Source organism: Camponotus vicinus, unplaced genomic scaffold, assembly GCF_025532165.1.
Source record: "Camponotus vicinus isolate PSW18456_S1 unplaced genomic scaffold, iyCamVici1.0 SCAF_2, whole genome shotgun sequence".
Classification (NCBI taxonomy): Eukaryota; Metazoa; Arthropoda; class Insecta; order Hymenoptera; family Formicidae; genus Camponotus; species Camponotus vicinus.
The window spans coordinates 15,644,417-15,659,347 of record NW_028141956.1 but is presented as its reverse complement, the minus strand read 5'-3'; the positions used below and the strand labels follow the sequence as shown (position 1 = coordinate 15,659,347).

The 14,931-nt window shown below is 34.0% G+C and overlaps 1 protein-coding gene across 8 annotated transcripts in view; it reads right to left on the bottom strand.

Moving 5' to 3' along the window:
• LOC145967407 (lachesin) overlaps window positions 1-14,931 on the bottom strand; it is a 172,061-nt gene that overhangs the window by 27,448 nt on the left and 129,682 nt on the right. For all 8 annotated transcript variants that reach the window (XR_014437404.1, XM_083092264.1, XM_083092263.1 and 5 more), the window contains exons 2-3: window positions 12,275-12,319; window positions 636-739 (exon numbers count right to left, since the gene is read on the bottom strand). Coding sequence is in view for 7 of the 8 variants with exons in the window: in XM_083092264.1 (XP_082948390.1) it covers window positions 636-739; window positions 12,275-12,319 (149 nt within the window). In the remaining variant the exon portion in view is untranslated. The remainder of the gene's footprint in view (window positions 1-635; window positions 740-12,274; window positions 12,320-14,931) is intronic.

The following is a 14,931-nucleotide window of genomic DNA, read 5'->3' as shown; positions in this document are numbered from 1 at the left end:
AATCTTACTCGATGGCAATTTGCACGAAAGTACTACCTTAGAGTTGACATTGCGCATTGTTTATTTTTACATATTAGTCATATTATTTATATTAATATGCAGCAAATAACACGCATTAATTACGTTTTTATATGAGATATCTATCTTAATATTATAGTAGATCTTTCTCCTATTTCACATCTATAATGTTTTTATCTGCACTTTTATTTTGCGTCTGACACAAATTAAGTAAAAATTAATGCAAAGAATAAAAAATAGAGTTGAGAAAAATGGAGACTCTGACATTTTCGATTATAACCATAGTAATATGTATATATATAGATATGTGACCTCAATTTTTCTGAATGTTTCAATCGATAGACCAAATTCAACTCGGCGAGAACACGAATAATTATACGATAACGGCGTTTCATATGAAATTCAACACACGTTCAACGAAAAAATGAAGAGAGGTAATTCTATATTTCAAGCATATTGCCTTATAATATCAAAAGCTTTCCCATAAAATTTTTGAATAGTTTAAATCAATGAATATATAATGCAAAAACAATTTTGGTAATTATGCGACAAAATTATCTTGCATAACATTTAACATACATGAAATAATAAAGAAGAAGTGAGTTAATTTAAAGTACCTTATAATGTCGTAGGTTATCCACCACACAAGCAAGCAGAGCATCACGTCCCACGCTCACTGTCACATTTTGGATTTCCTCGGCGAATCGAGGTAATTCGGCGTCTGTAATGACAATGTAAACATTTTATAAGACAATGAAATAAAGAATAAATTCATAAAATAATACAACAATTTTAAAACAATATTTATCTTTCTATTTTTCTTTTCTATGTTTACATCTTTTCATTAATTATATCTAATAAAGAGACATTATGTTACAAATTTTGTTAGATTTTTAGAGTCACATGCAAGGAATATGGACATTTTTTAGAAAAAAAAACTTAATTCTTAAGAGCTTTAAATTAACTTGCAATGGGAGAGATTGCCTGAAAGTTATTAATAATAAGTTTAATTGAAGTAAATAATTTGCTGTTTCAAAAATTATATTGCCTACGTATTATTTGCATATTTGTGTATAAAAGTAAAAAATATTTTTAATTAAGAAAATCAACGTACGTTCTAATGCTACAGTACACTGTTTATCATAATCTGTTAAATTATTGTTGCGCCTCGGCCATTATAAATATTAATTTTTTTCTAAAATAGAAAATTCAGCGTAAATTAATTAGTAAATAAGCTCCTATTATTCTTTTATTATTCGTTTATATTTTTCATGCGTTACTTTGTGGAAATTAATATTCATTGCTGAATAAGTGTGTAATTGCGAGATAAAACATTAATTATGAAAAAATTTAAATAGATATTATTGAAACGAATAAAAAAATAATTGTCTTTTAAATTTTCGTGACGGGTTATTTTTTAATAAGAACGGGTTATTTTTTAATTATTATTACTATCTTATAGATTTTTAATTATTATTACTATTTTATAATTTATATTATTATTTATATAATATATATTACTATTTTATTATTACTATCTTATAGATTAATCTTTGACAATTTTTTAAATTATTGTGTAATGTTTCTCCATCAAAATTTTGTTAAAAATGCTGAATGACATTAATAATACATCATTGCTAATATATATTATTTATATTAGATCAAGATCTCAGATGCAATTTTATTTAGAAGGAATGGGTAAGAATTTTACATCATCAATAATTGTTCATATGATACCGCTCACGTTAATAAATGTTCCTTTCTGTTACGCGCCATGCGTCTGATCAAGATAAATCTGTCGCAAGCTCTAAGCACTTGATTAATCACTTCGACTATTATTCACTTATGTATGTTTGATGCTGGCACGCCTGCACGTATGTCTAGACAATACATCGTCCGACCTGATTGCGGAGTTATTATCGTTAGAGTGATACAACGAGTTGAGAATTCAGGCCGGTCTCCCTTAAAAGCTTTTATCTTCGTTAATGTCTTTACGATGTCCCGAGCATCTGAATTATTTATGGGCACAAAGAACTCGCGGAGAACGGGAAACAGAAGGATAGAAGGAAGAAAGCAAAATCAGGGGAAGGGAGGGAGAGACAAAATATCGTAAAAGGAAGAGTGCGAAAGATAGAACAGGGAGACAAGCTTCGAGATAAGTTTGAGTTACTTTTAAGTCTTTTAAGCGCGACAGCTCGGATACAGGACAGCGTTAATTACGCCCCCAAGTGCTTTATTATAAAACACTTCGCAGTGTTAATTGTCGCGCCTACGGCGACAGAGGATGAAAAAACGAGTAATGCGCTTGGAGCAACTCGAAATTCATTGCCGCAATAAAATGTCGGAATAAATGGTTTTGTAAATTCCATTCTCCTTCTCTCCCTCTCTCTCTTTCTCTTTCTCTCTGTTTCTCCCTCTTTTTCTCTCCCTTTCGCTTTCTCTCTCTCTGTCTTATTCTCTTTACTAAAGTTAAGATGAGGATTATACTGCACATCGGGAAGATAAGATTGGAAACTTTTAATATGGTCTAAAATTTTTCCATCTTGGATCATTATTGAAAGATATTTTTCTCAGTTCAATAAGTAGTAATTAAACTCTTAAATTTCATCCCTGAATCTCTTTAACGATATTCGAAACTTATGATCTAAATAAATAAGCTTGTTATCTCGTTTGGCAAGAACATATACTTCTCTTAGCTTTAATACGTTAAATTTTATATATTCATCAACGAAATATGCTTTCGTCATAATACCGATGGCCGTCACAGTATTCAACGTGTTAATGATAATGAGAGTGAAAATCGAGTGAAACTGTTGGAATTCGCAAGCACGTCCTCCGAAAGTCGTTATCAAACTGATTAACAAGCTTTGATTAAGGTAAACCCATGTGTCGGTATAGCACGGAGCGCTTAATAACATGACTCAGCTTCGCACGAAAGACACAATACATTACATACTAGATATATCGTGAATTTCGTGCATAACAGTCCGCAGTTAATGAATATGAATTTCTGCCATTGCACGTACCCGGAACAGCTTTGGAATAGGTATTTAATAGAAGCGCGCTCGCATACTCGTAATTATGTAAATAACAATAATTATACAATGCGTAAGAGCTTTAAAACGTGAGAGATATTTATTATATCTTGTGCGATTTTAAAATATTTTTATAATCGTACGTAACATGTAAGTTTCAAATATGAAATGTCTGGTGACGTAAATTATTTAATGTATTTATTTTACTAAGAGAGGAGATATATATGTATGTATGATTTACACAAGATTACATAAATATTTATATATTTTAAATGTATTTTCCTAGAATGAAGAAATGCTCCACGACCAACAGATTAAACTTGAAAATTCTATCAGTGATAACTGCGATAAGGAACGTCGCTTTTAATCCGCGATGTTCACGTCCCATCTCTCGCTCGACATTATCGTACATATCACAGGGGAAATCGCGTTTTCGTATTTCAAGAGTTCCGATTCAAAGGCGGCCTTATTTTCTCGTTAAAGAACGATTTAACGAGAAACGAAATTAAGGGTCGCGTTTCTTGCCTCAGAGGCGAGCCCCTGCGTCTGTCTATCCACTTTTCTACGGCGCACTTCGGTGTTTTCTTAGCACACTTCATCACCTTTAACCACGGAAACCGCAATAGCGTTTGGCAGCAGACTTTGGTGCCAAAGGTGATTCAATGGTTTCTCATTAAGTTTCTGTCTTACTTTGTCTGCTTCCTTGCTTTTTGTTGTTTTATTGCCGCAGTTTACGCAATAATCATTACACTGCGACAGACGCAAAGAAAGAAACGGACTTCGCATAGCATGTGAAACTCCATTGTTATCCAATTTTACCATAACAAATTAGATTTTTCTTGCATTACACTGAACATTATCATATTGCAAAGAATATAACGAGTAATGTATTTTTACCATAATATCACACACATATATACAGCTGAGTTTCAAGTAAAATTCTTTAATCTTTTGCAAACTTCATCCTCGTTATCTTGTTACGTGTTCTGTGATCTTTGTAACATTTAAAATTATTTAATTTTAAAATTATTTTGTTTATGTGTATAAATTATTTTAATTTTCCAAGTCAAGTAATACCGAAAAATCGATGATTACTCAAATATTAATAAAAAACATTCCATTATTATATATACAGGGTGTTTCCGCAACATACACATCATTAAATCGGGATGCCCATCGTCAGGGGCATACTTTATTAGACTCGCTGAATAAGATTAGAATGCGAGTTCAACGGGGAGTAAGGAAAGAGAAATTTTATCATTTTAGTATAGTAAATAATTGCAAAATTTAATAATATAGATAAAATATATATTTAATAATATATATTATATATTTATATGTAATATATTTTTAATAATATACATAATAATAATATATATAAAATATTCAATTCTAATAAATTAACAAATTTGTTTAATAACACATTATAACATTTAATTATAACATTCAATAATAAATATTAATATATATTAACATATATTAATAACGTAAATTTAATAAATAAATTTGAACAAATATAGTAAAAAATATAATAAACAAATATAATAAAATATATTTATAATGACAAATATTTTTGATCTTTAAATGTAATAAATTATAATAAATGTTCAATATAACCACCATCTTCTTCTAAACATAAAGCAATTCTGCGCATGAAATTTTCTTTCACGAGACTTATCATGAGAGAAGTGATATCCGCATGTGCGTTACGAATTCTATTTTTAAGAATTTCTGCATTTTCCGGCAGGATGTAATATATTTTATTTTTTAAGATGTTCCACATAAAAAAGTCTATAAGATCCATGGGCAGAGATCACTCTTCTGATAAAACAAGTGAGAGTGATAAAACATTTTCAACAGGATTGTTCTATGTTTAGAAGAAAATAGTGATTATATCGAGTTTTTATAATTTATTATATTTAAAAATCAAATATATTTTTCATTATAAGTATTTTTCATTATATTTGTCCAAATTTGTTTATTATATTTTATTTATATTATTTTATCTATTATTATTTTATTTATTATTAGATAAATATTTTATTTATATTATTAAATTTCACAACTGTTCATTATAATAGAGTGATAAAAACAGATTTCTTTTTCCTTATTCTCATTTTAATCTTATTCTGCGAGCCCAGTAAAGCATGCCTCTGAGTGAGCAGATAGGCAACCCGACTTATTTTTCAACACACCCAAATTTAAAAATAAAAATAAAAAGAAATAAGGAAGGATATTTGTAGCAAACTCAGATTTAAACACAGTTACGTTTATATTATAATATTGCACTTTTTTCCGTGTAAAGACGCGAACATAGTCTCAATACACGTAAAGAGATTGTAAAACAAATATTCTGTTATATTATATATGCGCGTTATGCAACGGTTCCATCGTAGGATACGATTGCGCGAATAGGTACGATAACTTTTATTGTGCAAACTATCATAAATTCCCGCAAAATTTCATTTCCAAACTACATCTCACTTCTCGGCTGTATCTGCATTTTGCAGCGAACCGCGACGGAGAATCGCGGGTGAATCGAGCACCGAGAGCAAAACTATTTCGTCGAGGCGTGCGGGAAGAAGTTAACAGTTGGACCGGCCATTTCCGCTAGGTATTTCGATCAAGCAAGATCTTACGCGAGATTGCCGATTGTTCTATGCGCTATTTCAGACGGTTGTCGTGGGCGAGGGGAGAACCTCCCCCATTGAGAATGCGCGACATTCGAGAAACAGTTAAGGCTACATGACGTTCGTACAGCTCTACCTATCCGATGGAAAGCTCCTCTCAATAGGGAATAATAAACTTTTACTGCAAACTATTTCAATGAAATTCACGTTGGATGTAGGTTTTCTATAACAGTGAAGAGGATGCGACGACAAAACGGCGCTATAACTGTCTCCGATTTGATCGCAATTTCATTGCAACGAAACTATTGTAGAAGTCACCGAAAGAAACTGTAACTGAAGTTATTTGTGATGTAATAAATTATTTCAAATATTTAAAAATGCATATGATTACATCGTATTTACATTTTACATATAACTTACATGTAATAAAGGGCGATTGTTTTCAAACATAAATTTCACAACATGCAATATCGCTAACACAATATTATTTTTATGCCATAGTTTTCGATACAAATACAAATATTTGGTAGAAATGTAATACGAATATAAATATTCACGTCGATACTGCGAATCGATTTGTTCGCGCGCTTTGACAAGTCTTTCAGATAAGAAAATCTTCGGCAAGTCAAACAGTTCGAACATGAAACTCGTAAGGATTTACCTGAAATGAAGTTAGAGTTTATTGGTTTACTGAAGTAAACGGAAAAGGACTTGTGCGAAACGTGCTCAATAATCCGTGCCACGAGATTATCCGAGAGCTGGCAGCGTTTCTTTCGACGTGCTTTTACCCTCGCAGCTTCGCGCGGAAATCACGATGGAATTTTAACAAGTTACAGCTCGTGCTCGGTTAGCTTGCTCGGAAAATGCACAAAGACTTATGAAAGTCATGAGTTTCCTCTCGGAGTAAGCATTGTCGTTCTTCCGTCTCGTTCCACGACAAGTATTATGTACCAAGAGGTAAATACGAAATGTGAACATACCTGCATTAAACATAGATATCGATAAAAGATCTCGTTCAAATATTGATAAAAACCTGAATTGCTGCTTTAACGAATTTACGCTTGAAAAATTGAGATGAGAAGTAATTGACTTTTAATTACATCAATACAACGACGGAATTGCATCTCAGAATTTGAAAGTTTTCGAGATTTATCCTCTGCTTTTTCTTGACTAATAAACTTTCTCTCTGACATTTGTAAACTAAAGCACTGACCGTAATTACGTTTCAAAAGCAAGAATGAAAATTGCATAAACGAAGAGAAGATAGAGATAAGAAGACCAGTATGCATAAAAAACCGTCATTAATTTTCGCTCTTATACTTTTTTAATATGAAACTTTATAACACTCTCACCGCGTATTAAAATATTAATAAATTTTATAAATTAAGAAGTCTCTTTAGACTTTGTTTCTGTTTATCGCTCGGAAAAGTTTTAGCTATCCATTTCAACGACGCGATATTAGTCATTTCCTTGCAAATTCTATATTCCTGCAGAACTGTAAGCAGCCTCGGTTTCGAAGTCGTCATATTTCAGGATTTAATTCTACAGAAAATATATTAGCGCTGCAACGTCGAGCGATAAATCAGGCAATAAAGGAAAGCTCGACGAAGAAAAGAGGTTAGATAAAAAGAAAATAACGGGGCGGAGAAAGTGATCTTCATTATTTTTAAAAGCACTCCAGAGGCACGGCTGGAAACCGCTAAGGGTGCCGGCGTGTATACACACACACACACACATATATATGTATATGAGCCACCCCTCATAGGTATCACGGAAGGGGTGACTGAGGCCAAAAAATACTCGGCCAATATTTCTAACATTCTTGCCCCGATTCTGCCATCCCTCGGGTTGGTGTGAGCGCAGTGGCGGATTCACTTTGCGCTCGGAGGAGGAGGAAACGACCGCAGGGCCAATCGAGGCTGGACGACGACCGAAGCTGGAAAGTTTTGCATGAAATTAACGTAGGAAAAATTACTGCTATTACCGGCGGTCTCTCCCGTACGTGCAGGCTACGGTAAGTCGGACGGAAGTGGTAAGAGCGAGGACCGTGGCGGACCGAGAGGGGTGAGAAGGTGAGCGGACGGACTATAATTATAAGTGTGGCCGTGACTAATTCAATTTTCTCCATCTGGTAGCGATTTGCAGGGGCAGAATAACTATGGGAAACGCGAGACTGCGCGACGATGAAAGCGACGACACGCTGGATAATAGCCGCAGGAAGCGTCGTCTGGTAGCGCGGTAAGATAGGGGTAGCAGAGGTAAGAGAAAAGACGAAGGCGCCAGTAGCGCCTTTCACAACGTAGAGGAGTAACGCAGTCGGCTGGGTAAATAAGTTCCGTTTAAATGTAATATCCCGTTGAATTGTGTGCCTCGGGGTTACCGTCACCGCCATCATCGTCGTCGAAATCCGATACGCACACACTTGGCAGGTCGATACAGCGCCGGTTACTTAACGTTTACTAACTATTCATCATTCGCAGTATCGCCCCTTTCGTCTCGTTCCCACGTCTCTCTCCCTCTTCCTCTCTCTCTCTGCTTCTCTCAGTTTCTCTCTCGTTTTCAGACCGCTGTCAGAAATTTCGACAGGCGGAATATCGTGGAAACGAGAGACACCGTTTGCCGCAACGATAAAGAAAGGAGAACTTCATTCCCGGATCTCACGCGTCTCTCTTACGTTCGTTGACTCGTCGTATTTTATTCTTGACGCTTCTCTCGCCTCTCTAACGCGTATCCCAAAATGACGCTGTGCCTCGTGCATATTCCGTGGCAACGCGAAGCCGCGAGCTACGCGACGAGAAGGAAATTATTTTATTTCGCACTTCGAAATATCACCCTGCGCGGACTCATTCATATTCATGCCCACGCCTGAGCACTTCGTCTCCGAAATGTGCCGTGCCGGTGGTCGTGCCGGTTAGTTTAAGATTCAAGCACGATCTTCTTATTCGGCCTAACTCCGTCCCTTATTCCCTTATCGCCTTTGATTTTGTCTCTTAACGAGGACAAATATTACTTGCAATATGGTATGTCCGATGTGTTCCAAATTTAGAAGTATTCAAATTTTGCCGATTTTTCGTAACGCAATGTAAATTATTGTTACACGATCAAAATAAACGCGATGTAAATTATTGTTTTCGTATTTTAACATATCATCAATTCATATCAATATGATTTCATACTCGTCAGTTTTAAAGATTATTCATGAATTGTAGCAAATGTGTAAAACATTGCTCATAATATGAACGATTAAAAACAGGCATCGCGAAAGGTCTCTTTGAAGCAATAAAAGAATATTGTATCATTAATTAATTTTAATGTAAAATCTATTTATCTTATTATTATTAATCGTTATATTCCTGATATATAGGAATCGTATCTACCAACTTGTTTTTTGTATAGCTTATTATCGTCATTCGCACATGAATGAGATGACAATTCGTCTTCGCAAATTACAATCGGATCTTATTCAGAATGCAAGGTCGAGTTACGAATCTGATTGTCTTACGACGAGTGAACTCTCTACAAATAATGCCATCTCCTTAGTTTATCTAAACAACCCCAACTTCCCGCATTGCCCGCTTAACGCAAACGACTCGGTTGATTAGGGTGCAAACGAACCGTAAGCATTAAATTATTCATCATCCGTTCTACATTTGGGACGGTTAATTAACAGTTTAGTTGATATCCGATTAGTTTACGTTATTAATACGATATGATTAAAACTTTTTTGGGTCATGTGCTGAAAATAAATTCCCTTTAGCTTGGTTAAAATTCGATAACAGCAACTACACGAAGTTACCTCAGTCCCTGTCCTCATTACTATGATACGTCAGAGTCTAATAATCAGTTATAATCAGTTACATCAAAAGAAAGAAATAAATGTTAAAATAAATATAAACCTTATATACATAATAGTGTTTTATTATAATATTGTAATATGTGTTTTATTATAATATTATAATATGTATAATATTATTATTTCGGTATTTCGTAGTGTTTTATTATAATATTATAATATGTATATTATTATTATTTTGATATTTTTCCTCGAAATTATCGTCATTATTCCACCTTTCGGAATAAAACACTTTGTGTATCAATTTCGATTAATATTTTACATGCATAAACTCTATATTACGCGTATACATATAACATACATACGGTAACATCGTTATTTATTACGTTTTTATTACCATCAATTGCAACAATGATGTACAACAAACATCTATATTAAAAGTCTCACGAGAAATCTACGCGGGGCGAAATATCGTAAAGAAATGTCGACTCCGTTCAGAGCGAAGCGTAAAGGCTGTCGTTCCTTTTCTCGGGGAATTGGTCAGATCGTAAGATTTCCCGAGTGCCCATGTTACCGATTAGCCTCGACGCATACGACGGCGGGGGATCGCGTTCCGGGAGATTTCTCTTCGTCGGGGAAACAGGTAGAGTGGGAAATCGGACGGGAAGGAAGGAAGGAAGGAAGGAAGGAAGGAAACGTCGAACGCGAGCGTAACGCGATAGACTTCTCTCTAGAAGCACGAGAAATTATAGGGCAGGAAGGAACAGGAGGGTGGCAAGTCGAGCGGCGGCGCGTAACACCATTGTGACGAATGATTCGCGCGTGTTCCATCGAACACCATCGACGCTGCGACCAGCGCGCGCGATGCCGGTATCTTCTGTCCCGAAGCTGGCGAGGCACGGCTTCGAAATCACGGGTGTCGGCGATATCGATCGGGCGCGAAACGGGCAAATAGAAGGGGATGCGAAGGATAAAGGGATGGGGAGGAAGGCCACTTAGAGAGCCATTGCGTACCGAAATTTTCTCTCTCCGCACCAAGATTTTCGTCGCGGATTTTTGCGAACAAAAAGACTGAAAATTCCGACGAGCGAGACGAGAATGTGGAGAACCAGGGAGAACCGTAGATGGTGATAGCGGGCGATATAGATGGGCCAGAGGGTAGATGAGTGGGCGGATGCGGTGGAGACGGCGGAGATTTCATCCGGCTTTTGTGACGCGACTGATATATTTTTATCTGACGTCGGGATTCGACGACTGTGTGTGCTCGAACCGCTCCTAACCGAGCGTGCTCGTCTGATATCGACCTGATAAGACATATGCAAATGGTTATTAAGCTATGTTATGAACGAAAGCGAGACGTTCAATTCGATTCACGGAATCCTGCCGAGATTTTGTCGCTTATTAGTCATGGGACTACGTTGAAAATTCGAGCTTGACGATATATTGTTCATGTAGGTACTAAATATAGGACATCGGTATAAAATACACGAAAATGTGACATGTAGCCGCAATTTATAAAAGCTATGAATAGAGTTTTTAAGTATTTGATACTTTTCATATGCAGAGAGAGAAATATTGTTGTTTTCACAAATTTGACATTCGAATTATATTTTTAGAATAAAAGTATGTACTCTTTTATTTTTATAATAAATAATGAAAAAATATGGCTATTATAATTACATTCTGCATTTTCATTCATGCACTCATATTTCCACAAATATTTAAATAAAATTATTAATGTCAATTATTTTATGTGTTTTATTGTTATCTTTATCAATATTTGACTTGCAAGTGAATGAGAACAATGACCTATTATATATAATTACATCTATGAAAATGCAGCATAAAACAATTAAAATAATAAATAATATTAATGTATTACATTTTTTAATTAAACATAAATCAAATCATAATACAAAGCAATAGTCAAATCCTTTTCTAAATTGTAAAGAAAACTATACAAAAGTACATAACATGCAACTATAAATAATATTGTCTTGTACTAAACGACTATTTTATATATTACTTTTGAATTCTACGGCAATCTCCGAAATTGCTCATGAAATTGAAATAACTGCATTGCTTTTTTTACTTTACCCATTGTTTGATGTACGCTATCCGCCGCATATAATAAATGTTATTTGCATTATACGATTCGACAAAAACAGCTTGTATTATCGATTTACCGTTTCTCATATATAATCGATATACGAGGCGAAAAAAAATCGCGCAGTGTGAAAATCCATTGCTAGGCGACGGCACAGTGCGAAAAAATGGAAAAGGGAATTTTTTTCAATAAAGATTATAAATATAAAAAACAATTTGCGCTCGATAAGCCCACAGCGGCTTTATCTTTCGATGTATTATTGAAAAGGGCTCGAAATGTCGGCTATGGATAAGAATCGAGCTGCGGCAGGAGGGAAAGCTATTTTACAAGCAAGCGGATATACCGAGGCGCGAAACGGACCATTTCATGAAGTATCTGCAACCCCACGTACAGTGCGATATATACGCGAGCGCATACATATGCAGTGTCATTAACGTAACAACGAAAGCGTCCGGTGCTTCGTAATTTATTTTGGCCTTTAACGCAAACAACAAGGACGATAATGCCCGGTTCCGGCTGACACTCGCAATGTGTAGAGCCGCGCGAGTGCGATTTTCGACATCGAATGCGTCCTCGCAACATCCCGCGGGATCTAGCTGCTTTCGCTAGTGATTTCCGGCTGGATTGCGCTCATCAACCTATGGTCACTCATTGTTATTGTAACTGTCCGATAATGATGTATCCTGCGTACCGTGATGGTGGCCCGACGTTCCCAATAGATTCCTCGCTTGTCGTCCTGCAACACGAGAAGAGAACGCGGATGTTAGATATCAAAAATCTGTCAATCATCACTCGTGTAAATTCAAGCGATTTGTAAGGTATTTCATTCCTCTCTATCTATCAACTATTATTCGAATCCATTATAGATTTTCGTATTGATGTCAATATCCGTAGTATAATATATAAAAAAAGATTCGCATATTCGGTTATTTCAGGTATAACTCAAAATTAATTAATTCTTGCGTTTCGCTTGTTTATCGAGGTTATTGTGACAATGATATATCAATGTGAAACAACATCGGAGACCGTAGAGCGGACCAACGTGAAAAACGGTACCGAAAATCCGATTAAATAAAAAAATATCCATGAATCAGTTTAATCGAAATCAATTAAATCGAGACACGTAGGATTTCGAGTATTTTCGTACTACTCATGAACTTGGTTAATAGACGGATATTTCAGCATAGAAATACTTGTCCTATATTGGACAACGTATTACGTTAGTCCATGTCTATTGTAGAAAAAATTCGTTTGCGAAATCAAAAAATAATTGGAATTTTTCTATATATTCTATAAAATTTCATACAAGCAAACTATCGTAAAAAAATCATTAATTTTGTTATATAAATATATCTTCAAAAATAGATATAAATATGCCATTCAAACGTTAGATTCATTTTAATTCTAAAACTTAAAAAAAAATAAAATTTAATATTTAGTCTTTTATATAAGTTCAAATAATTGATAATTAAGCTAAAATAATTTGTAATAAACATACTACAGTAAGCTGCCATGCTGGTAAGATAAAATGACACTTATTAGTGATATTTCACCCGCGAATATGTCACTTTGTGAAACAATACTGTAGATTTACATGCGAGATGGCGCATCGAAGTGACAAGTGACATAGGATGAACACGGGTATGCACCGGCAGGAACATCGTTTATGCCGTTCACAAGTGACGCACGTCACTTTGAAAGCACGACTTATATGAGACATTTATCTCCTTATCACATTAAATGCGAGAGAAAGGTAGAGAGAGAGAAAGGTGCAAGGAAAGTGTGTGTGTGTGCGCGCGCGTTAATATATTATTATCTAAAAAAATTACACATGCAAAAGTATAATCGAGTAAAAAATTCATATAAGTTTAAATATTATATTATTGATATTAATTAATAGAAATATTGTTCTAGTAAATTTTATAAAGAAAGAAACATGAAAAAGTTCATAACGTAGCCGCAAAATTTTTTATTAGAGATAAAGATTACGAAAAAAAGGTTTGTATTCATATATCTGATTTCGCATGTGCTATAATTTTTCTCTACATTTCTACTATCATCTCTTATGCAATGAAAGATAAAATGTCGAATTATTGCAGCGGTAATCAAGCCAAGTTCTGATTAATATAAAATTAAAAATATAAAAAATTAGTATTATACAACTTAATATGAGATTATAAATGTGGATTATTATATAAAAACTGTTCGAGCATTTTATTCCAGATCTTATTGAAGAAAATAAAACAAATCGAAAGTATCATCATTATATTTATATCTGGTTATAATTAAAGAATAATTAAAGAAAGTAATAATAAGAAAATTTTTTCACAAAGGTGGCATTTCAGTTGTTGAATAAGAATTTCTTCTTTGTTATTATTAAAATACTAAAAAAAAATTAAACTTATTTAATTATAACCAGATATAAATATAATAACGATACTTTTGTTTTATTTTCTATTGTTATTATTAATAATTATAAAAATGTTGCTTTTCAAAGTTAGGTATGTCTTTCCCCGACTTGCCCTATTCATTCACAAATAGAGAGAGATTGTTTTATATTCTATATAGATATGAAATAATTTAGTGTCTATCTACTGAGTATTACTAAATGGTGACTACTAAATGGATAAAATGTAAAACTGTTGCATATATGTATGTGTATATTTTTACGATGCAAATCAATGTATATGTCACGAGTTTTATGCATGGCAATGTGTGATAGCGTTGTGATATTTTCCAACGAATTCGAGGTGACGAAACTATCTAAACTTGGAGATTATGACAACCGTTTGTCGCGAGTTTAACGATGTTCAGTGACGGCGCTTCCCCAATAGTTATATAACTTCGTGCGTCTCATAAATGCGAGCCACGGAGCAACTTGAGGATAATTACATTCGCAGATGACAGAGGGTAAAATTACTTGCATTATGAGCACGAGAATAGTAGATTACACGAGGGAAATGTGAATTTGTAAAAGCCAATATATACGCATGTTTTGTGTCTTGTATGCAAGTGAAAATTTCAAATAATTACGTGTACTGGGAGCAGTTGTTCTGAGTAAGCAATAAATTAATAGCAAACATAAATTTATTGAAATGTTTCACTCCAGTTTAAATTTAACTCTATATAAAAAATTTATGGCGATTTTTACAAAATATTTTTTACAATAAACACACACACATGCAATTTTGAAACAAATGTATAGCATAAGAAAACGTTTATTAAAACCACAAATCAAATAAAAATATGTTTACATCTAATTTATACACTCTCTATTAAAACTATTGTTTGTTTTTATATTTTTACTATATGCAATATATACATATGTACATATCACAAGTACAAAAA